Below are 22,133 nucleotides of genomic sequence, written 5' to 3' on the forward strand. Positions count from 1 at the left end.
TTTATTTTCAATTAAATATGCTCAAAATGTTCCCCAGACAAATTCTACATAAGAATCACTTAACTAGAAAAGACAATATTGGTAGTTCGGGAGATATGGTGTTTTGAATATTCGGGGCATGCGTTATTCTATCTGAATTATTAGTAAAAGTATGTTTAAATACGTTTACCTGAAGCTGTCAGACATTTGTATGACTAAATAATGTATTTTAATGAAAAAGATGCATTTTCAACATAGAATCAACATAATAAATTTTGAGGTTCTGGATACTTTTATATGTTAAATATGTTATATGTTAAAAGTAATAATTTCGTAACAATTTTTATAGTTCTATTATTTAATTGTGCTATTTATTTGTGCAATATAATGCATTTCACTGATAAAATTATTATGGTATTTCACTTCTGAAATTATTCGAAACTTCGAAGTAATTTTGAAAATGACTTTATTAGCACTACGGGAAAACCTAGCCTAAAACGAACGAAATTCAGAAACTGCCTGGCAATTGATCAAATATAACTGACCTTATGTAAAATTTTCCGGCAAATCTCATGGTGTCCACCCCTTCCTTAATTGTCATCGGAAAGTATTAGGTTTTGCTAATTTTCCCCTATTTTTAACAATATTTTAACTTAATGGAGTTTATCAGGCCAGTTAAGTTATTCATTTGTCCCATATAAGCTTTGTAAGATTTACCGATATTGGTCCATAAGTTCAGCAGATCTAGAACATATCTTGAAATAGGCCATAGGTCTTAAAATTCAGCCTACTCAATATGGATTGCAATTTAAAATTTTCGAAGACATTTCTTCGATGAACTTAACAGGAGGGGCGCATGTTTTCTTCATTTAGTTCCATTAACGTTGTATAGAGGAAATCTCGATGGTGACTCCCTATGAATTATTTCATATTGAAATCTGTTTAACCCAGTTTCTAAATATGATTATACTAAATGCTTCTTCTGTTGACATAATTTCACGTTGATCAGTTAGCCGCGCGCGTGTGTGTGTGTGCCTGTATGTGTGCGTGCGTGCGTGCGTGCGTGCGTGTGTGTGTGTGTGTGTGTGTGTGTGTGTGTGTGTGTGTGTGTGTGTGTGTGTGTGTGTGTGTGTGTGTGGTGTGCGTGTGTGTGTGTGTGTGTGTGTGTGTGTGTGTGTGTGTGTGTGTGTGTGTGTGTGTGTGTGTGTGTGTGTGTGTGTGTGTGTGTGTGTGTGTGTGTGTGTGTGTGTTATTCGCTGGAAATATATTTAATCTTGAAATCTCTCATGGTGACTAGAAATTTTCAAAACACTATATTTCGCAGAGTGGCGCATGGTGGCACGTAATTCTTTCATAAGTTGATAGTATTTTCCTGAGACTTAACCCAGAAGGAGGAATTAACCTGGAGATATCTGGAGAAAAAAAGTTCTCGACTAAGAAAGCAGAAAATTCTTTTATTTTTTTATATTTTCCTGCTTCTCATGCTTTTTATTATTATAATTTCTCCTCTAGCCGTCTAAACCACTTATTTTTCGGAAAGCTCATTTCATTACCTTTCTAATGATATATAATACATAAGATTTAATTTTGGAAATAGTGTATAAAAATTGATTTGAAAGTAAACGTGTTTGAATGGCAAAAAGCGTATATGTCATATCGTTTTTCAACTTTGACAGCCTCTATCTCAGAAACAACATCGACTACAGACTTCCTATTTTGGGTTTTTCTTAATTGAAGTATTTGCTATCAATAGAAAATTTCATTAAGCGGATTAGTGAAAGTCAGTTTTCTGATTTTTGTCCGCCTGATATCTGCGTGGTGGCGAACATGGTGGATTGAATGCGGTTGACAATACCACTGTTCAAAAAATGATGGGAAGTATTCAACGAAAAGTTCGAAAATTGGTCAGAAAAGCAGAAAAAATTCTTGTATTTTTACCTTAAAGTTTAATAAAAAACCTTCAAAAAAATTTTTACAAATTTTGTACTTTATTTCCTTATGGAAAAATTGGAAATGTTGTGCGGCAAAATTCTTAATGGATAAAACTTATTACCTCTCATGAGTGCCCTTTTAAAGAAAACCTTAAATTCCTTCTTTTTGCAGAATCTTTTCTAGGAATAATCCTCTGTAAAATTCAATTTCCATGGAAATCAAAATTTAAGCTTCTTCTGACTGCATTTGTATGAAAATAAATCATGAGCAGGTTCTAGTGTCACATCTTGCATTACGATTTTTTCAGTATTGGTAATTGCAACGATAGAGGAGTGTTTCTCTTTCTACTCAATGCACCAATGAAACATATTGTTCAAAATAAAACCAAACCTAAACCTAAGTCGTAAAAGAAAATTGAAAGAAAGTTGAAATCCGTGGTTAGATATACAAAATGAACCACGGTGCTTATGTATCAATATCTTTTTGCAAGCAAATCAGTTATAACGGGTGACAATTAAAATTTTGGAATTTCGAGGTCCCTATACTCGACAACAAACGAGCTAAGGGAGAAATGAGAGTGTGTATGTGTTAGCTCTTTCTCTCCTCTTTCAGTCAGTATTTTTTGTTTTGTTTATGCTTGCCAAGTTTTGCTTAAAATGGCATCAAAACAAGAAGCATTCCGTGAGCGCGTTGTACACTTCTACGAACTTTCACAGAAATCTCGGGAAAAAGTTTACGGTACTACATTTAAAAAGCGAATATGTTGCGGCTTCGGCTGTTTACCATATACTAAGATGCCCAATAACTATTCGTAAGCAAGGTAGTGGAAGACCAACCAAAGTTATGGACGTAGAAGTACATAGTTCTCTTTTTCGTTTCTTCAACAACAAGCCCTCTGGTTTGGCTATCAATTGAGATGCACCAGACGAATGTTTAAAGACAATTTTGATCCCGTTTTTACAAAAACATCATGCAGATGGGCAATACGTGTTTTGGCCGGACATAATCATTCCTGAATACCAATTCGATCCCATTTTTATTCAAAAACCACGACCCGTAAAATCTGTTTCAGTGCGCCCAATCGAAGATTTCTTCGGGATTTTGAGTTCCTTGGTGTACAAAAATAACTGGAGAGCCACGAATTGCAAACAGTTGATTGGTAGAATCAAGAGATGCATTCGCGAAGTTGACATGACGGCGCGGCGGTACAACACTCCTGTTTCGACGTCAAACGAAAGCTTCGCCGAACAGCCGATTACGGACCGTTTTCAAATGTACACTAATTTCTTTTCAATAATGGTTAATGTATCTTTAATTTCGGTACATCAGAACTTCTCCATGTATCTTTGTATTTTTTTGACAGCTTGAGAAAAAATTCCAAAATTTTAGTTGTCACCCGTTACCAACCAGTAAGCGTTCAAAAACAAAATATAAAACGAAATTAGAAAACTCGGCAATAAATTGATTGATCGATAAAGTTCTATTCTCAATCGCTGTTTATAACTCTAACTGGTAGTAAATTACTAAATTGATGATGTATAATTACAGTGGTAACCCGATTTTGTCACCCCCGATTTTGTCACGTTTTTGACCCGATTTTGTCACGTTTTTTACCCGATTTTGTCTCGCTTTTGATTTATCAAAAGCTTAGTATGTCAAATGTGTTAAAACACTGTGAAAAGAATTGTGTTCAACAAGTTGATTATCGTGGAGTTTCCACAAAAGTTGTTTCTTATCTCCACAACTATAATAGCTAGAAGATTACTTTCTTTGGCAAAGTTCTTTATAATAATCTTCTCAAAAGTTTTGTAGAACATTGTTTTGCTCTATCTCTTATTGCTTGAAAAATAAATTTTCTATCTTACTTTCAGGGGGTTTAATCAAAGAATCGTTCATACCATAAGAAAGAGCTTCTTACGCTGTGAAATTTCTCTGAACATAGTTAACCAGTATAATCAACCATTTCGGCGCAATTAAAAAACGCGTGTTTTCATACCTTTGGGAATGCTGTGAAAAGGTGACAAATGTCCACAGAGAGGTAGAAGGAAGTGCGACATGTCCTAAAAGTGATCAGAATGAAGTATATGTAGTTCGTTCTAAGTTATCTGCAAAAAAATAAAAAATTGAAAAAATACCCGATTTTGTCACTGCCCCGTTTTTGTCACCCCTAAATTCATCATGGGGGTGACAAAATCGGGTCATTACTGTATTAGAATATCTACCAAGTTTGATCACAGTGTTGTGCTACCTCCTAAAAATATAAACAAGGGAATTTATTCATAAGACTTCAATTATGATCATTAAAAATTCATGATATTTCTTTTATTTTACATATTCTTAACTTTTATTGGAGGCACCTACAAAATCCGCATTTTTCGAAGTAAAAACCATCCAGAGAATTATAAATTGAAAAATATTTGTCACAATCTTATAATTTTTAATCTAAACCCTCAAGTTTCACTTAATGGAGATTTATTCATGTTCTTACGTTTGAAACAAAAATTTGTTTTAAGCTATGGCATCTAATGTCTAATTGCGCTCTCAACGGAATGTTTCAGCTCTCGAATGACAGCAGCTTGGTCGTCTGCTCGGATGATTGCCGTCCCAGCAACAATCATATTTGCTCCCGCTTTCGCACAAGCATCGATAGTGGCCGGCCCTACACCGCCGTCTACTTCGATGTCTAGATTGGGATAATTCTCCCGTAACCATTGTACTTTCGGCATCATGTCGGTCATAAACTTCTGACCTCCGAAGCCTGGTTCAACCGTCATAATCAGTACCATATCGGCTAGAGTGATAAACTCCTTCACCATCTCGACCGGCGTTCCGGGTTTGATGGCCAGGCCAACTTTCATGCCGGCTTCTTGCACTTTGCGACAAATGTCTACCACACTGTCCATCACCGGTTCTATGTGAAACGTGTACTGATTTACACCAGCGTCGGCCATCGGTTCGATCCACTGCTGCGGAGCTTGTACCATCATGTGCGTTTCGAAAAAGGCATCCTGCGTGTGATTTTAAACTGTTATTTAAATCCTATTATTTTTAGGTGCACACCTACCTTAATTTTGTTTCGAAGACATTTAACAACCGGATGACCAAACGTTAGATTAGGCACAAACATTCCGTCCATCACATCCAAATGGAGATAATCGGCCCCATTGTCCAGTAGTTTCTGCGACTCCTCGTGCAACTGCGATAGATCTGCGTTCAGAATCGAAGGTCCAATTTTCGCGCTCAGGGAAGACATTTATCGGTGTAATGAGGGTTACGGTTTTAACAATAAAAAGGACTTGTTATCTAGTGTTTTCGTAGGAATGGTCAAAATACACAACTTTTATTTATCACTATTGAAATAGGTTACGGTAAAAAAGTGAATAAGTGTTTGTGTTCATACATGCGGCGGAAGGTCATATATGTTATACTACAATTCTTTATGAAGTGTGAGAGAAGTATTAAAATTTTAACAAATTCTAATTGTTTACTATGAACATGATTGCCTGCACCTGCATGTGCAGAAGATAATGAGATACAAAAATTAATTTTTTTTCGATTACCCACTAGTATATTTTTTGAAACTGTTTTTGAAACACTGACAAATTGGTAAACGTTTCCTTTCCTATCTTGGTACCTATAAATCGAGTTGTATTTGGTCCAAGTAATTTTGAAGTGACACCCGGAAATAAATATTTTAATGAACTATTGCTTTTACCACTATCAATATTATTTTCATTGGTCCTGTAACTTTAATTTAGATAAAAGATAATAAAAAAATAATTTGATTGATTCAATAAAACTTGTCAAAATAAAATAAAAAAATGTAGTTTACGAACATTTTAATTTGAAGATGTAGTTTATAACCGAAAAAAAGCTTTGAAAAAATAAAATATAAACAGATTATCTAATTTGTCTTGTAGACTGCCTTATTGATTATCATTATATAACGCTGCCACAAATACAGATATTTGTGCATGCATAAATTTGGGACCTTGCCGTTTTCTCCGTCGTATTTTAGTTTCTCGGTCTACTCTTTAAAATAACATAAATAGATTATGGAGTACTTTGCAATTCAGGAACATTAGTAGAGTCAGAAATCACAGCAACTAAAATAATTGATCTGTGCTGATTATCTGCAGCCTGAAGGAACATTTTAGAAAAGTGCTCGTTTCTGCTGGGGGATTGTCCATCCGTGATAGTGTCCCGTTATGCGCATGCGAGTTTTTCAACAGTGTGCTGTGCCATGTGCGACCTGACACTCACACATTGCCGTAGGGACACGTAAATGGACCAACGAGAGAGAGATAGAATAAAGAAGTTTGAAACGTACGACTAATTTATCTGACGTACAACACGTATAGCCCGCTAGCTAGCCGACAGCCGAGTGCGAAATTAAAATCAGCTCTTATTTTCATTCACAGTATTATCATTCAAAATGAACCAAATATGGTTTACCTTATTGTTAACTGCGGCAATATGCATGTGTGTAAGCGCTAAAAAGTTTAAAGATGGTGAAAAACCGGCGTGGGCCAAGAAGGACATACGCGATTACAGTGATGCTGATCTGGAACGCCTACTAGATCAATGGGAGGTGCGTATTTAGTTGTATTCAGTGAATTCCACATTTATTTGTCCCAATACTCCGTAGGAAGATGAAGAACCCCTGGAACCTGACGAACTTCCGGAACACTTGCGACCGGCACCACCAATTGATATGTCACAGCTGGATATGTCCAATCCGGAGAACATTTTGAAAGCTTCCAAAAAGGGAAAAACTCTAATGAGCTTCGTGATGGTAAATGGCAATCCTACCCGGGAGGAAACAGAAGAGATTACCAAATTATGGCAGACGAGCTTGTGGAATAATCACATTCAGGCGGAACGTTATTTGATCGACGATAATCGAGCGATATTCATGTTTAAGGAAGGCTCCCAAGCATGGGAGGCGAAAGATTTCCTGATCGAACAGGAACGTTGTTTGCAGGTTACAATAGAGAACAAAGATTACAAGGGCAAGCATAACCCGGCTGCGGAGGAAGAGGCAAAGGATGAGCTTTAGTTTATTTTTTTGTAATTACGTGTACAATGTATGATTGAATATTATGTTTGCTTTACATACATTCTGATTTTGCTAGACTGATGATTAAACATTCTTATGTTTACATACTCCTAATGATCTGTTGTTAGTCGTACCAATAAAGGTAGGAACAATCTAATTAGGTATATGTTTATTATTGACGTTTTTTGATATTCTGTCTCTCAAATGAGAGCATACATATCTTTTTTTGTTGTTTTTTCCAAATCTGAGGGCGTTTACTAACTGGTTTATCTGTTTCGGAATGTCACTAATCACAGTTTTTCCTAAATAACCAGAGAGCAAATCTGCCTTTAGTTTACAGAAGGTTGCATAATCAACCCATTTGTATGCATTATGCGATGCCAGAAGTGATTGATAGGGGCAGAATGAAAATAGGCCGCGATATTGGTTCTGTGACGAGTTGAGCAACTTTTTCATTCAAAGAAAAATTCACTCGATGCTGGCCGAATACTTTTTTGACTGACTGCATAGGGTGACCTACCTACTTTGGACACCATCAGCAGCTGTACATAATTTGAACACTTCCATTCGATTTTGCTGTAAGTGTCCAAATTATGTACAGCTGCTGATGGGGTCCAAAATACGTTAGTTACCCTAACGCTTGATTATTTTTAATTGTGATCGCATTCATAGTACCGGAGTTCAGATTAAAAATTTTCGGATTAAGGAATATCATATACCAGCTGGGACTCACGGTAGCAGCAAAGCTCCCTCTACCCACTTTCGGATTTTGCTCGCGGAAATCAGGAGAGACTACAAAAAGTCCCACAAGTTCGCAGTGAGTTAATTCTATTGACTTGACGGACTGTCATCTCATAATGCTTGCTAGCAGTAAATAGCAAAGCTAAATCAAGCAAAGGCTTTTAAAATTGCCGCCACTAATATTTTTAGTATTTTATTATAAAGTTAATAATTTGCTCTGAAACGTCTGACGGACGGTCACAACACAAAGCCTCATAGACATTTTCCGGGTACATTTTCGAAACCGGCGCATCTGCAAACGTTAACAAATGTCTATGTTTGCAGATAGGTACGCGGATTTGAAAGAATGTTCAAGAATTATGATAGAACCTATGGGTTTTATTATTACTCCTGCTTTATCGTGGAATCGAATTTTGTCCCACAGCGACACAGCGATTAACCTCTACTGGTCTACAGGCCTAGATGACCTGGCGGGTGTTGTGGGTTCGGATCCGGTTATAATCTCAGATTATACCTTGGTTCGACCCATGCACCGTCCAGCATTGGACAAAAGGTAGGAGTCACAACGACAACTTGTTAAGCATAGCTACCAATAACCTTTACATTAATTACTTTCCCCTACCATCCCTTCATCAATTGTAGAACCACCGTTTCAAAAAAAATATTAATATATGCTTGACCGCATTTCAAGGTCAAGACTAAAAACACGAGGTTTGGTCTATTTTGTTATGCACCAAAGGTCATTGCGGCCCGCGGACTCATGAGGCGATCTGATTCTGATTTGATTTGACCCGCACCACGCCTATGCCTGGGCACCACTGATGGAGCATAAAATACTGTTGCAGAAATTGTCGCGACTAGACACATTTCTACATCTACAGTTTGACTCCTGTTCCGCTTCCCAATTTGCCAACATCTCGGGTGTTCCTGAGGGCAGTAACATGGAACCTTTCCTGTATGTGTTGTTTTCCAGTAATATTGTTTCGCCGCTTAGAATTAGATGGAGTTGAGGTGATGACTTATGAATATGGTGATGACCTGAAATTATGTTCTAAGTTCCATTCCATAGATGATTTCGTCCAGCTTGAAAGCCTCTTGGATTTGTTTAACGTGCACCTTTATCTTATTTGCTTTGCGTTGATAAGAGCTAACATCACTGTGGGCTCGCAGTTGTGGCCCCACTGACAGCCAAAGAGCTAACTTGACAATATCACAACACAAGACTCGGTAGCGTGGCCCCTCAAATCTTAAACACTACGAACAATCAAAGAAACTCGACTCGGAACATTCGGCATGGACAAAGGCGACGAAATAAGGACTTGGAATGGAAACTTAGTACCTGAATCTGCAGATCACTAAATTTCGTGGGTGGCGACAGGGTGCTGCTTGATCAGTTAGAACCCCGAATGTTCGATATCATGGCACTGCAGGACATCTGTTGCAAATGTGTGGAGGATGTGTGGCGGCAAAGCAGTACATATGCACTCAAAACTATCGACGGTTGATACCTCGCCACAAAGCTGTCCTCCTTGGCTAAACATTCGAAAATTACACAACCCGCAAGTTGCCGAGAACTACGCGCGCGTACTGGATGTAGTTGTACCTTGCTTGGGGGCGCTTGATGCTTCGACCCTCGAAGACGGATGGAGTAGGATACGCTCGGCTGTCAATGACGCCACAACCGCGGTGCTAGATGAGGAAACTTCGAGCGCACGAAATGATTGGCTTGACGGGGAATGCCAATAAGTGATGGAGAGGAAAAAAAGAGTTTGGAAAAACTATCAAAAATTGCCACAAGGGAGAATTGGGCCAAATATCTACGAGCACAGAATGAGTTGACCTCGATCTTTAGGAGGAAAAAGCGCCAGAAGGAGGACAGAAATCGTATTCCGGGCTAATGAGATGCGCACGTTTTACGACAAGGCGAACCAAACTCGTAAGGACTACACACCGGAATCTGGCATGTATAGGGACGAAGGAGGGATTCTAATTACAAACGAGCGCAAGGTGGTCGACAGTCGAAGTAGTTCGTCGATGAACATCTCAACAGCGATATCCGATATAACAGAAGAATACGCAACAGACGTTAATCTACGAGTGCCTATTAAACGATAACAGCGTGCCGGCTTGTAAAAAATATACCGTAGTAAAAAAATGAATATTGTTAAATTTTAATGTAAATGACTCTAAGTATGGCTGGTGAACGACTGGATAATACGCCTATCTATGCCTCGCATGATGGTCTTTAACCTATTGCTCAGCAACTCCTATTCCTAACTGTACGTGGTACCAGTCGGAATACAAGCATCCATACTGGAGGTCAGATTTAGTTATCCTGGTAAAAAATAAGGTCGTATACCGACAGGGAAGTAGGCACTCGTGTGAATGCTGAGTGTAGTAACGAGGAATTGCCTTGAGTGATTCGGGGCGGGTGACTGAATAAAAAAAAAATGGGTAGTATCGGTACTGAAAGTGGCCATTTTCACCGGGGTCACTAAAGTAGGAACATTTCTGGATTGTTCCAATATCGCTTAAAATACCTAAATAGTCGCCAATGAGCATATGGTACAAACAAAAGCAATACATACTAAGAGTAACGTTTGTTTGGGAAGTGTTATTGGTTTTTTTTATTTAATTTACATGAGCAATCGGCCCTTTAAAATTTTAGGGTGCAGCTCAAAAATTTGTCCTAACCTTGTTTAAAATTTATCGCAGAAGACGTGAATACAAACCAACTGGCATTTACTGTTTTAATAACTCACATTTTTAATATATTTTTTTTATTGGGGTAACAATTCGATTACATAAAATACTTAAGAGTAACTATCCTATTTCATATTGTGTGTTCAATCACAAGTGGTGACTTTTCAACACTAGGTATTAGAATTGCATTACTTACTATTATTATAATTTCTTACGATATGTTACGACAATTAAGACTATTTGATAGTAGGGTTTAAAACCTACATGTGAGGTAAAAAAAAGGAAAAATATAAAATCTTAACCTACACTCAACCAAAAGACCACATACATTTTACGTGTAAATGCACATACTTTTAAAATATCAGCATTCATATGAGTTTTATCACGACCATCTAATATTTAAATAGTAAAATATTAATATTCAAGTAGACAACATATACATTTTATATACATATACTTCATTGTCATTTGCCTTTCACATAACTGTCACGTGATTGTCAGGTGTGCAAAATAAATAGTTGATATAAAGTAATTTTCATGTGCCGTTCACATAGTTGTCACGTGACCTTCAGGTATGGAAAATAAATAAATGATGTAACATATTTTTCATATGAAGTGCACATTGATGTCATGTGATAGTCAGGTATGCAATACAGATTATGTAACTTGATTTTCATGTGCCATTCATATAACTGTCACATGACTGTCAGATATGCAAAATAAATAGATGATTTACGTATTTTCCATGTGTCGTTCACATAGTTATCACGTGATTGTCATGTATGCAAAATAAACAGCGACAAGAAAAACATTCAAGATGGCGTCAAGTGATAGTGAGGCAAATGAATTGTCTTTAAATTGGTGTTTCGCAGGCAACTTACTGTACTTTTTCAAAGGTAAATATAAATTATTATTCATATTGTCAATTGCAAGGAAAATTGTACCATCCGAAGTGCGATATCGCTCATAAAAGTGCTATTTTGCATTAAATCGTTTCGGAATCTTCGGCGCACTTATTGCTTGGAAGATAACGAAAAAGTGAGCCAAAGATACCGAAACGATTTAATGCGAAATAGCACTTTTATGAGCGATACCGCACTTTGGATGGTACAATTTTCCTTGCAATTGACAATATAAGCAATAAAATACATTTATATCAATGATTTCAGGATTTCGTTTTTCTTGTTGGAGTTGTCGCACAATATTATTTGGAGCCAGGAAAGTAGGTAGACTGCGAATTTCTGCAGGTCCTTGTGATCACAGTCCCGACACTCTTTAGGCTTTAGGAAAAAGGTAACTGTTCCTCATATTTCAATAATTAATTTATAAAATAATTACCTTTTTAGGAAAAAACAATATTTTATTACAAGGCGGAAATCTGCCCCGTAGAAGGATATCCATTTCTGCTTTCTTGGCGGTGATAAAGAATTGCTAAGCTGCGACGTTTGCAGCTAAAAAGCGATTGGAGCTGCTGATTTGTTGAAAAGTTTCAACACAAGGAATACAAGCCAAGGTATAAATTCATCAACAGTTTAAAGATATTATGTTACATATTATTTTGTATTTTCCAGATACGAAACTTTGTATCGCGTTACTTCTCCTAAGCACCGTATTACCACCAACGCTTGCAGCATCCAGATCGAATCCAGATACAAAGCATTCACCTGTAGAACAAGTGGTTTCAGACTAATGCTGAGGCAAAAATTAGGAATAAAACCATTGTCATTGTAAACATGGAATGTAGGTATATAGTGCTTATATATACAATTTTAAATAAACTTTATATCGTCAGAAAGAATCCGTTTTTTTAATATTCGCAAATAACAACTTTTAATATCATTATTTATGGAATTGTCCGTTTCGCATGAGGCAGATAAGATGTATGTGACGTTCAACTAAAAGTTAAATAAAGTTCTGCCACAAGGTATCTGCATTTCACGTAACTTATATGTGCACCCATAGATCATATTAATGTAATTATTTACGTGAAAAACAGATGATATTTAGGTGAAAAGCATTATGGAAAATATTTATATGGTTTTGCACTTGAAACGTAAGTGATTATTTTTTTGAGTGTAATATCTAACCTAGCTAACTTATGATCTATAAAGAGACCTAATCATCGCAATAGAGGATTGCGACCATTTTTGTCGGAAATTTGAAATAATTTTGTTTGACATAGCTTCTACACTCAAAATATTCTGCACATAACTAATGGTAAATTTCCATATGAAATTCCAGATAATTATCATGTGTCACATATAAGCACAATCCGCCTAGAAATACACATAAAAATTATACGGATATGAATAGTATGTGCAATTATACACATAAAAAATATGCGCATATGAATAGTATGTGCAAAAGTTTCGCGTACACATAAATTATAACTGTTTGGCATATAAAGTTCATTAATTGGGCACATTGCAAAAATCTATGTGTGGGGCACATAGAAACTATACGAAAAGTTTTCTCAGTGTAGGTTAACACATTTTTTTATAATAATAGTCAGAAGAGCTTCATGTACGTATTTAAATCTTTGCAAGGCTACTGTAATGTTACAGTTATTTAGAACATGATTTCAGTTATAAACCATTAAAAACTTAAATTATCCCAAGTATTTTAAAAAAGTTTTATTGTTACCCTGCTTAATGGAGTCTGCAAATAGACAATAAACTTTTCTTTTTATTTGTTAAAAGTAAGGATTGTAGACTTAAACACAAAAGTTTCATATTTCTCTAGAATTTTGAACTTAATTTTAAAGAACTATTCATAAATAAGGCATGTTCCGAGGAGACCACTACTTTGCCTTTCATCAATCGGAGACCATTCCTCACACATTTCAAACACTACCACCACCGTATAAGGCTATAGTACTTTTCACCGAAAACCACATGTTTTCCGGTGTTGCACGATGCCGGCTGTTTGTTTACTAGAATTTGCTTCGCCGATTGGCTGCCGAAAGCTTATCAACAAAACTTCGGCTCCGTATTTCGTGCGTATTCGGTTGCGGTCAGTGATTTGTATGGGTATTTTTAACGGAATCTGTTGTACTACACGTTTGTGCCGTGGAACATCTGTGTGTTGATGGAATGTTTTACTATCTGCTGCGAATTACAACGAGAAAGCAAACTCTGGCTCTGACAGCTCTGTCTTCTGTCAGTCGAGTAAGAGAATCTAGCGATGATTGTTGTTTTTCCTGTCAGGTGTGTTTCGTTTCTGCGCATTCATAGGATTTTTTGATGCAGGCAGAGTAAAAACCTGATGTGATTTTAGCAAAAATTGCAAATTAACGAGTTTATCGGATGTTTTTACCTTGTTATTGTTGACGAATAGCTGCAGCTACGTTTGGTGAAGGTAATGGAAGCTGTTTTGCATGCGAAGTGAACACGCAAGAATCGTTTAAATGAAAATTTAACTTGCTGGATAGTGATGTCATCAGCTCGATTGTTTTCTTCGCAGTTGCATGGAGTAAAAAGGTGATGGATCAATTCAGTTATTGCAGTGAAGTGTGTGCTTTGCCAAAGCTATTAAAAAATAACGATTGAGCGAGTGGTTTATGACATTCCTCTTATAGTTGGTATGAGTGCTAAAGACAAGGATGGTGACAGGTTGTGGAAAATAATGTGTTATTGTTATCAACATATGTGTAATTTAAGCATCGGTGGTTTGCAATCTGGCATTGACCAAGTTTCCTATTATTAGAACAAGTGAATCACGCAGATCACGAGAAGAGAAAAAAAAGTTTTGTTTACTGTGTTTAAAGCTGCTGAAGTATATAATCCAAGGTCACCACAATGGTCTTCGAGAGTATTGTCGCGGATGTTCTGAATCGATTCGTCGGTGAATATGTGGAGAATCTTGACAAAAAGCAACTTAAGATTGGAATATGGGGTGGTAAGTAATTTTCAATGACTCTCTGACTATTTACGGTATAATCATGAGTGAATCCTTTCGTTTTCTCGGAATATTTTGTTTTAGTTCAACATTGTACAGGAATCATCGGATGCTTGAATATATGTATGGATAGAATAAGTAACAGATGCTAAAATCAAATGCTGATTTTTATTTATACAGACTCGATTATCAATACATACATATATAGCTCAATATCCTATCCAGTACCTCTTGCTTCTTTGAATACTAATGTAAAATGATTATACAATAGAGAAAACGTGCGTTAATCGTCGACTCTCTTATCACACGAATATTATTTAGACATTTTTCACGGTGGTTTAAAATAATACCGTCATAAAAGCGTGCCGTTTCAATTTTTTTTCTCGAAATATTACACGACTTTTGCATAAATTTTTGAAATACGAGTTCACATTTCAAAAGAAAATGACTTCAAGCAGCCAGTGCGGTGTTATCTCAATTATATACAAAGTTTGTTATTCCGCGACGGTCATTAAAATAAACAAAAAGTTGCAATTGTCAGTCATCATTCTCAATTAACAATATTTTTAACGATAATTGAACTGAAAAATACTTTGGTAATTGTGAATAAGCAATTATTCAAAGGAAATCACGACTCCACTTATATAAAGCCATATGTAGTTAGTAAGTTTATTGACGAAAATTCTCATAAGCACATAAAATCTTGGAGCGGAAATGTCTAACTGTTATTCCCTAACTGTAGTAATAATTTTAGAATTCAGTGGGTTATCTTATTACAAGCTGAGCAGAGTTTTGGAATCCCGAATTTTCCAGATTTGCATCAGTGAATCATTTAGGATACATATTTCAAATTTTTTTTTTCGAACTAAAATAATTCCCTAAATTCGATTTTCAAACTCAAATGTGCAGTCTGAACCATATTGGCATTACATTATTAAACCTGTATTGAGTTGTTGATTTTGAAAGCTAAGTATAAAGTACATTCCACTTTCTTGATTAAACTGGTAGGAGTCATTACTAATTTAAAATTGATTCATCACAGTAATGGAAAATGTAATAAAAGAAATCAGTCGAAACATTAGTCTAACATCTGTGCTAGCAGCGTAACTGATAAGCTTGACTGCTGTCCAACTTGTTTGTTATCAACAATTCTTTAACCCTATGCAAGCTAAATTGAGTAAAAAAATGTGAAATAAAGTGATAAGGAAAACAATTCTGGGCGCGAATTTTAAGCTGAAAAAGTTCGAGTACAAAACATTATTTAAAAACAATCAACAGTAAACAAGCTATCTGGACTCGTCGAGGGTTAATTGCACCATAATACTACAGTGCAGTGCAGTAGCAACTTATTGTTCTACACGAAAGCACACGTGACACACTACTTAACAGCCAAGCTAGAAGTTTTACACTTTAGTGATGCGTGAAGGTTTTATCACGCTTAAGTTGTAATAGGTTGTACCTACTAGTAAAAAAGTATAAGGGTCCATGCCTAGTGGCACGGGCGCAGGCTTGAAGTAGGACTACGAATGTAGAGCAATTCGTCTCCCAATCGTAACACCGGACAGAGCATTTCCCACCAATTTAAGCCGTTCTGCTTCCGCGACCAAAATTTTGGTTTTCTAGCTTATTTAATATTCTATTATAGCAGCTTATTGTCAATTGCAAGTAAAATTGTACCATCCAAAGTGCGATATCGCTCATAAAAGTGCTATTTTGCATTAAATCGTTTCGGTATCTTCGGCGCACTTTTTCGTTATCTTCCAAGCAATAAGTGCGCCGAAGAAACCGAAACGATTTAAGCTAAAATAGCACTTTTATGAGCAATTGCACACTTATTGATTGGACAATTTTCCTTGCAATTGACAATAATAGATCGATGTTTCGAATCCAACACGGTCGGCGTAATTTACACTCCACACCAAACAATAACCGGCTGCTGCCGAGTTTTACCACCTTTGCCGTGTCCAGAAAGGGAGATAAAATCGTAACTCTCATTATTATTTGTAACTCAAACAACGCGAAAATTATGCCGTTCGCAAAATCAATTCAACTGCTTCATATACTTATTCAGTAGTTCTTAAAAGAACTGATTGTTTTTTACCAGCTGTTAGTAATACGAATCGAAGAAATTTACTGCTTGGCAGCAGCTTTTTTCGGACCGCATTCTCCGTTAGAACTTGTTTTGGCTTTGGAGTTTTCGATGCCTTTGCTATGGTCTTCATTGACTTAGTAATCTTGCTTCTCGCTAGCAAGTTTGGAAGGCGAACGAACCGGAAGCGCCAGTTCTTTGTTTGGACCAGCTTTCTCTTGTTGAAAACTAACTTCAAAGCCTTTTTCACGAATGTGTCCAACTTTGAAACGTCACAATTGTAGCTGGCGGCGATATACTTCTAGACGGCTTGCAACGAAGATCCGTTGACTCTTCGGTTTATTGGCGTCTCGCTTAGTGAATTTGGATGTCTTCGTTGCCTTATTCCGGGGAAGTAGCAACAGCTGAAGCTCAACGATTTTCGAGCGCATTCTATAGAGCGTAAATTAAATACAATCAAACTTTGATCCCTTTGATTCAAAGGGAATTTAATCCATAGCTCTTCTCCTATATATTTCTGTCATCCGTGTTAGGGAAGCATTGGCGTGGGAAGGCAAAAATTTTTAGCAAAAATAAAATTAAAGCAACGTCATGAGTTAGAAGACCGCGAGTCACCACATATTTAACGTTTTATAGATCAAATCAGAAGAAATTCTTCATGATTTAAAGAATCAGCGACATTTGGAAATTTAATTAAAGAAATTTAGTATACAGAAAATTTTCATCTCTTCATAAACAAATTTGTTCGTCCCAAAAAGGACGGGTTGTGGTTGAAAATCCGGCCAGCAGAATGGCTTGAATGTTTGAAACAACACCTCCCAGGGCAATGGTGACAATGGTTACCGGACAGAGCATTTTCCATTGATTCAAGCTCTTCCGCTCCCGCAACCAAATATTCTAATATAGCAGATAATAGATCGATGCTCCGGTACCAACGCGTTCGGCGCACTCTACACCAAACAATAATCGGCTGCTGCCGAGTTTTACCACCTTTGTCGCGTCCGGACAGGGAGATAAAATCGTAACTCTCACTCACTAAATCGTAACCCAAACAACGCGAAAATGATGCCGTTCGCAAAATCAATTCAACTGCTTCATATACTTATTCAGTAGTTCTTAAAAGAACTGATTGTTTTCTACCAGCTGTTAATAATACGAATCGAAGGGGTGTTTTATTAGCAGTGGACAACTTTCGTCATTATGTCGAGGGAACGCGGTTCAAGGTCGTAACGGACGCGAGAAGCCTTTTATGGTTATTCAAGATTGGAGCAGAGTCGGGGAACTCGAAGCTGCTAAGATGGGCCTTGAGAATTCAATCTTATGATATTCAATTAGAATATCGAAAGGGCAAGAACAATATTACGGCTGATTGTCTTTCAAGGTCAATCGAAGTCGTAAAAGTAACTCAGCCAGATCAGGCCTATGATGATCTAGTGACCCAAATAGTTGCTGATCCCGTGAAATATGCTGACTACCGCGTCATAGATGGGAAAATATGGAAATATGTACGTAATCTAGGTCGACAGACGGATCCGCGGTTTGCGTGGAAACAATTTCCCGAACCGGAGGAACGGAATGAAATCATTCAACAGAAGCATGATGTAGCCCACTTCGGGTTCGAAAAGACGTTAGACTCTATTAAACAACACTACGTTTGGCCCAAGATGAACGAACAGATACGGAAGTATTGTCGCGAATGCTATCGTTGCCAAATTAGCAAAGCCGGCAACAGTAATGTCACTCCACCAATGGGGTCGCAGAAACCAGTCGAATACCCGTGGCAGTTTGTGACACTGGATTACATTGGACCGTTACCTGCATCTGGTAGGAATCGATGCACATGTTTATTAGTCGCAACAGACGTATTTAGCAAATTCGTTCTCGTGCAACCCTTCCGTGATGCGACAGCAGGACCACTAACGGAATTTGTAGAAAACATGATATTCCGATTGTTCGGAGTACCGGAAATAATACTGACCGACAATGGGACCCAGTTCATCTCCAAAACGTTTAAAGACCTTCTGCAAAATTACCATGTAAGCCACTGGTTAACTCCAGCATACCATCCACAGGTTAACAACACCGAGCGTGTGAATAGAGTAATCACCACAACCATCAGAGCAACGCTGAAGAAGAATCATAAGCATTGGGCAGACGACATACAGAACATCGCGAATGCAATTCGTACCGCGGTGCACGAATCGACAAAGTACACACCCTATTTTGTGGTCTTTGGTCGAAATCAGGTATCGGACGGAAGAGAATACGCTCGTATCCGAGATAATTACACCTCAGCGGACCAAACAGAAGGAGAAATAAAAATGAAAAGAGCGGAACTGTACGAAGAGGTGAAGAAAAATTTGCAAAATGCATACAAACGGCACGAAAAAAGCTACAACCTGCGCTCCAATATTAGCTGTCCGCGATATGTCGCCGGAGAAACGGTTCTGAAGAAGACTTTCGATCTTTCAGATAAATCGAAGGGATTCTGTAAGAAATTGGCCCCTAAGTTTGAACCTTGTGTAGTTAGAAAGGTTCTCGGTTCACATACATACGAGCTCGAGAATATGTCAGGCAAACGAATCGGAATTTTCTTTGCCGATCAATTGAAGAAATTTCAACCAACGTCGCATCTGAATATTGCAGATGCACGTCATACAGCTATGTAACTTTTTAGAGACAATTATTCATTAAAAAACACCTACGGGGAAAACGTCAATGTAGCAATCAACCAATGGAAGCATTCATTGGAAATTACAAAGTTTAGTCAAAGTCCGTGAGGAATCGAAACAGTAAGGCGGTGATGATCCCGATGGAGAAGCAGGGCGATGACCTGTGCAAAGTAATAGCCTCGTGCTATGAATCTTAAAGCGAGCCCGTCGCTGATTCGGATGGTTGAGAAGCACTTGCGAAGACAGAGGAGCGTACTTTTGCTAGAGCACGGAATTTTCAATTGAAAACTGCCATGGTAGAGAACCTACATGGAAGACAGAAGAGAGGGTGCCATCATTTAACATGATGCACGACCTCGTGAATGCTGGATGCACAAAAATGCATCGCAAAACGACTAGTTCGTCTATAAATAAATGTATATAGTAGGGTTAAGTTAGGTTAGTAAACGATTTCTACAATCAAGTCCTAGTACTTATTCACTAAGATTAGGCCTTAGATTAGGGTTAGTTAGAGTTTAAAACATACGACTTTTTTCCTTTGAAATTAATTTTGGCCGTGTCGAGTGATGTTGGCTTTTGAGATTCCATCTTCTTCCTTTTGCTTCAGATGCGCGCTCTATAAGATGCATTTCGTAGCAGCGCCTGCGCAGTTAGGAATGCATAGTTCCATGGGATCAACATTAGTTGGCAGATACAGTTCCTGACCCGTTTTTTTTTGTAGACATTCTGTTAGCCGTATTCCATTTCATCTACTTAGTTATAGGAGTATTAGGTCCCCAGCGTATTTCCAGGTCATTTAGAGTGAAATACGTAGTAGCAGGATCCAGTACCCTGAAAAAAAAAAAAAAAAAAAAAAAAAAAAATATCTTCAACTTACATCGATGAGACGATACTAAATATACTCTCCTCATTATAGCAGCAGTTTTTAGCGGTCTTCCTTGGCAGATAAGTAATTTTCTTCCTTGATTTACCGTAAATTAACAGTAAACTTTATACAGATTGCACAGCAGACAGCACGTTGAGGTGACGATAATGTTTTTGATTTTGACAGTTCTTCTTGGTACATTGGTAGAGTGAGTGGCAAGAGAATGAGTGATTGAGCGAAATGCAATGATGTGAGTAAGGGGTTTATGGATGAAAAGATTACAGAATTATTTTAAGTGAGTCGTTCAAAACTGACTGTTATGTTAACGGTTTGAACTTCACACGAGTATAATATCATGTTCAAGGATCAGTTCACAGAATCTTGGGAATCTCCAGGGCAGTGAACGTGATCAGACAGGATAAGAATTTTATGGGAAATTTTGCCAAATTCAACGTTCTTAGATAAAAATCTAGGGTATGGAGCATGGTAAAATTTGCTAGAATTTATTTCATTAAAAATGAAGGAAATTTTTCGGGTGTGAAGATTAGCGTCTCTTTTAGTTGTTATACTGATGTATGGACCTATGATTCACTCTTTTACGTTTGAAGCTACGAGTTAGGTGAAGATTATGTAGGATAGTGTGAAATTTGCTTTATCAATTTTAAAGCCGAATGTGTGAGAACCTACCAATTACCAAAGGAAGTTGTTGTCAGTTAGTTTGAGTCAAGTTAAGTGAGAGAATAATTTACTCCGTATATAAGTTCTAAGGTCTTTTTTCATAGCTAGGCTTAATGTTTATCTTTCGTGATATTCTTTTATTGTTGCTGGAAACCGGAGTTGTATAACGTTGATGGTTAGTGACAGACGTTGTCTGCAAGCAGAGGAAGAGTCAAATTTTGACGATGACCACTTATGACCCCGACAGTAGGGTTACCACGAAGATACACAATTGTAACTTCGAAAATTTGATTGGTTTGAGGAAAATGTCTTTCCAAAAACCAATCAAATTTTCGAAAGCCTAGGAGGGAATGATGTAGCATTACACCTAGTTAAGTAAAATTTAGATTGAGCAGCCCCTCGTTTCGACGGTCTGCTCCGAATTATGCTAGTTGAGTGGAAGTGAGAAAGAGTACCAACTTGTGGTACGTTTAGTAGATGTGAGTACTTTGAGTTGCCACTGAGTTGTTTGCCCACTGGAACTCGGGATAGGTTGGAAAGTTATGTGGGAGCGGGTGGTGGCGACAAGTACGCACCTCCCCAAGATGAGTTAACCCTTGTTCGGAAATTTGCCCAAAGAAAGAAGGAGGACTCGGGTTCGTTTCTGGCTTCAAGAGAAACGGTTCGGTTGGATCCGAAACTTCGGATGCAAGAAACCAATACCTTCAATTGCTTCGCGGTGTCTCCGTCGTTAACAAATAACTTCGGAAAAACGGACTTTCGTAAATGATTACGTAGTTCCGGTTAAGGTGTATTTTACGATGCCTCGCTGATCTGAGGGACAGCAAACTGTTACTCTGCCACTTTGTTCTAGACCGTGGAAGAGTTCGGCAGTGTTTAAAGTTTTCTTGCTTCGCGCCGCGTAGTGATCCAAAGGTATCACATGTAAGGGTAAAATAGTTTAGTTAGTGATTCTCAATATAGTTTTTCTTTTAGATAGATTAGCTCGTTAATTCGTCTGGTGGCAGCAGTTTAGTGCAGATTTTTTCAAGTCGGAATATCGGGTAATCCGAATTCCTGTAAAAGGTATAGTTCAGCGTTAAATAGGAAGAGTGCAAGTGCGTGAGGTTAATTCCGACATTACGATGTTGGCCGTATCTTTTGTGCAGGTAGAAAGTGCTACAGACGCCATCGATCCGAGCTCCATCGACCGTTCCCGTTCAGCTGTAAGCCACGCCGTTATACCACGTCTAGTGTCAGAGTTTCCTGGTCATCCGTCAACCACGACCAGAAGAACGCCGTTCGCCAAAAACCACGCGCGTTACCTGGAAGCCGCGCTCGGGTCAGCACGTTCCCGCCTTCGCGGGACACCGAGCATACCACGCGGATCGCAGCATTCACAGGAGGTATCACGTAAAACCATGGTAGTGAGTACGATTTAATTCTTTTGTCATGCGCATGAACAAAATTTCCCCCTCCGCATATATTCGCCCGGCGTCGTTAAGAGCGGCCGGTTCAGTGCACTGAATGTCTCGGAAA

General features: G+C 37.8%; 3 protein-coding genes across 5 annotated transcripts in view; 2 read left to right on the forward strand and 1 right to left on the reverse strand.

Moving 5' to 3' along the window:
* Positions 1-4,258: 4,258 nt before the first annotated feature.
* LOC128737400 (ribulose-phosphate 3-epimerase) lies at positions 4,259-5,255 on the reverse strand. Its single transcript, XM_053832029.1, has 2 exons — positions 4,976-5,255; positions 4,259-4,919 (listed from the first exon to the last, which is right to left on the reverse strand). Exons 1-2 carry the CDS (start codon positions 5,162-5,164, stop codon positions 4,434-4,436), a joined length of 675 nt encoding a protein of 224 aa, XP_053688004.1. The 5' UTR covers positions 5,165-5,255; the 3' UTR covers positions 4,259-4,433.
* A 1,010-nt stretch (positions 5,256-6,265) lies between these two features.
* Positions 6,266-7,045, forward strand: LOC128737258 (LDLR chaperone boca). Its single transcript, XM_053831863.1, has 2 exons — positions 6,266-6,502; positions 6,560-7,045. The coding sequence occupies exons 1-2, from the start codon at positions 6,347-6,349 to the stop codon at positions 6,968-6,970; spliced, it is 567 nt and encodes a 188-aa protein (XP_053687838.1). The 5' UTR covers positions 6,266-6,346; the 3' UTR covers positions 6,971-7,045.
* A 6,547-nt stretch (positions 7,046-13,592) lies between these two features.
* Positions 13,593-22,133, forward strand: part of LOC128738270 (intermembrane lipid transfer protein Vps13) — a 42,795-nt gene continuing 34,254 nt past the window's right edge. For all 3 annotated transcript variants that reach the window (XM_053833276.1, XM_053833278.1, XM_053833277.1), the window contains exon 1: positions 13,593-14,311. In XM_053833276.1, coding sequence (XP_053689251.1) covers positions 14,212-14,311 — 100 coding nt within the window. In that variant the 5' untranslated portion in view covers positions 13,593-14,211. The remainder of the gene's footprint in view (positions 14,312-22,133) is intronic.

The sequence above is a fragment of the Sabethes cyaneus genome, chromosome 2, assembly GCF_943734655.1.
Source record: "Sabethes cyaneus chromosome 2, idSabCyanKW18_F2, whole genome shotgun sequence".
In the NCBI taxonomy this organism is placed as follows: domain Eukaryota; kingdom Metazoa; phylum Arthropoda; class Insecta; order Diptera; family Culicidae; genus Sabethes; species Sabethes cyaneus.

What these genes read in the sequence shown, in the direction of transcription:
- LOC128737258 (XM_053831863.1), top strand. Translation starts at nt 6,347, where the DNA reads ATGAACCAAATATGGTTTACCTTATTGTTAACTGCGGCAATATGCATG. An exon ending in GCCTACTAGATCAATGGGAG is followed by an intron (nt 6,503 to 6,559) that starts GTGCGTATTTAG and finishes AATACTCCGTAG; the next exon opens with GAAGATGAAGAACCCCTGGA.
- LOC128737400 (XM_053832029.1), bottom strand. Translation starts at nt 5,164, where the DNA reads ATGTCTTCCCTGAGCGCGAAAATTGGACCTTCGATTCTGAACGCAGAT. An exon ending in GTCTTCGAAACAAAATTAAG is followed by an intron (nt 4,920 to 4,975) that starts GTAGGTGTGCAC and finishes AATCACACGCAG; the next exon opens with GATGCCTTTTTCGAAACGCA.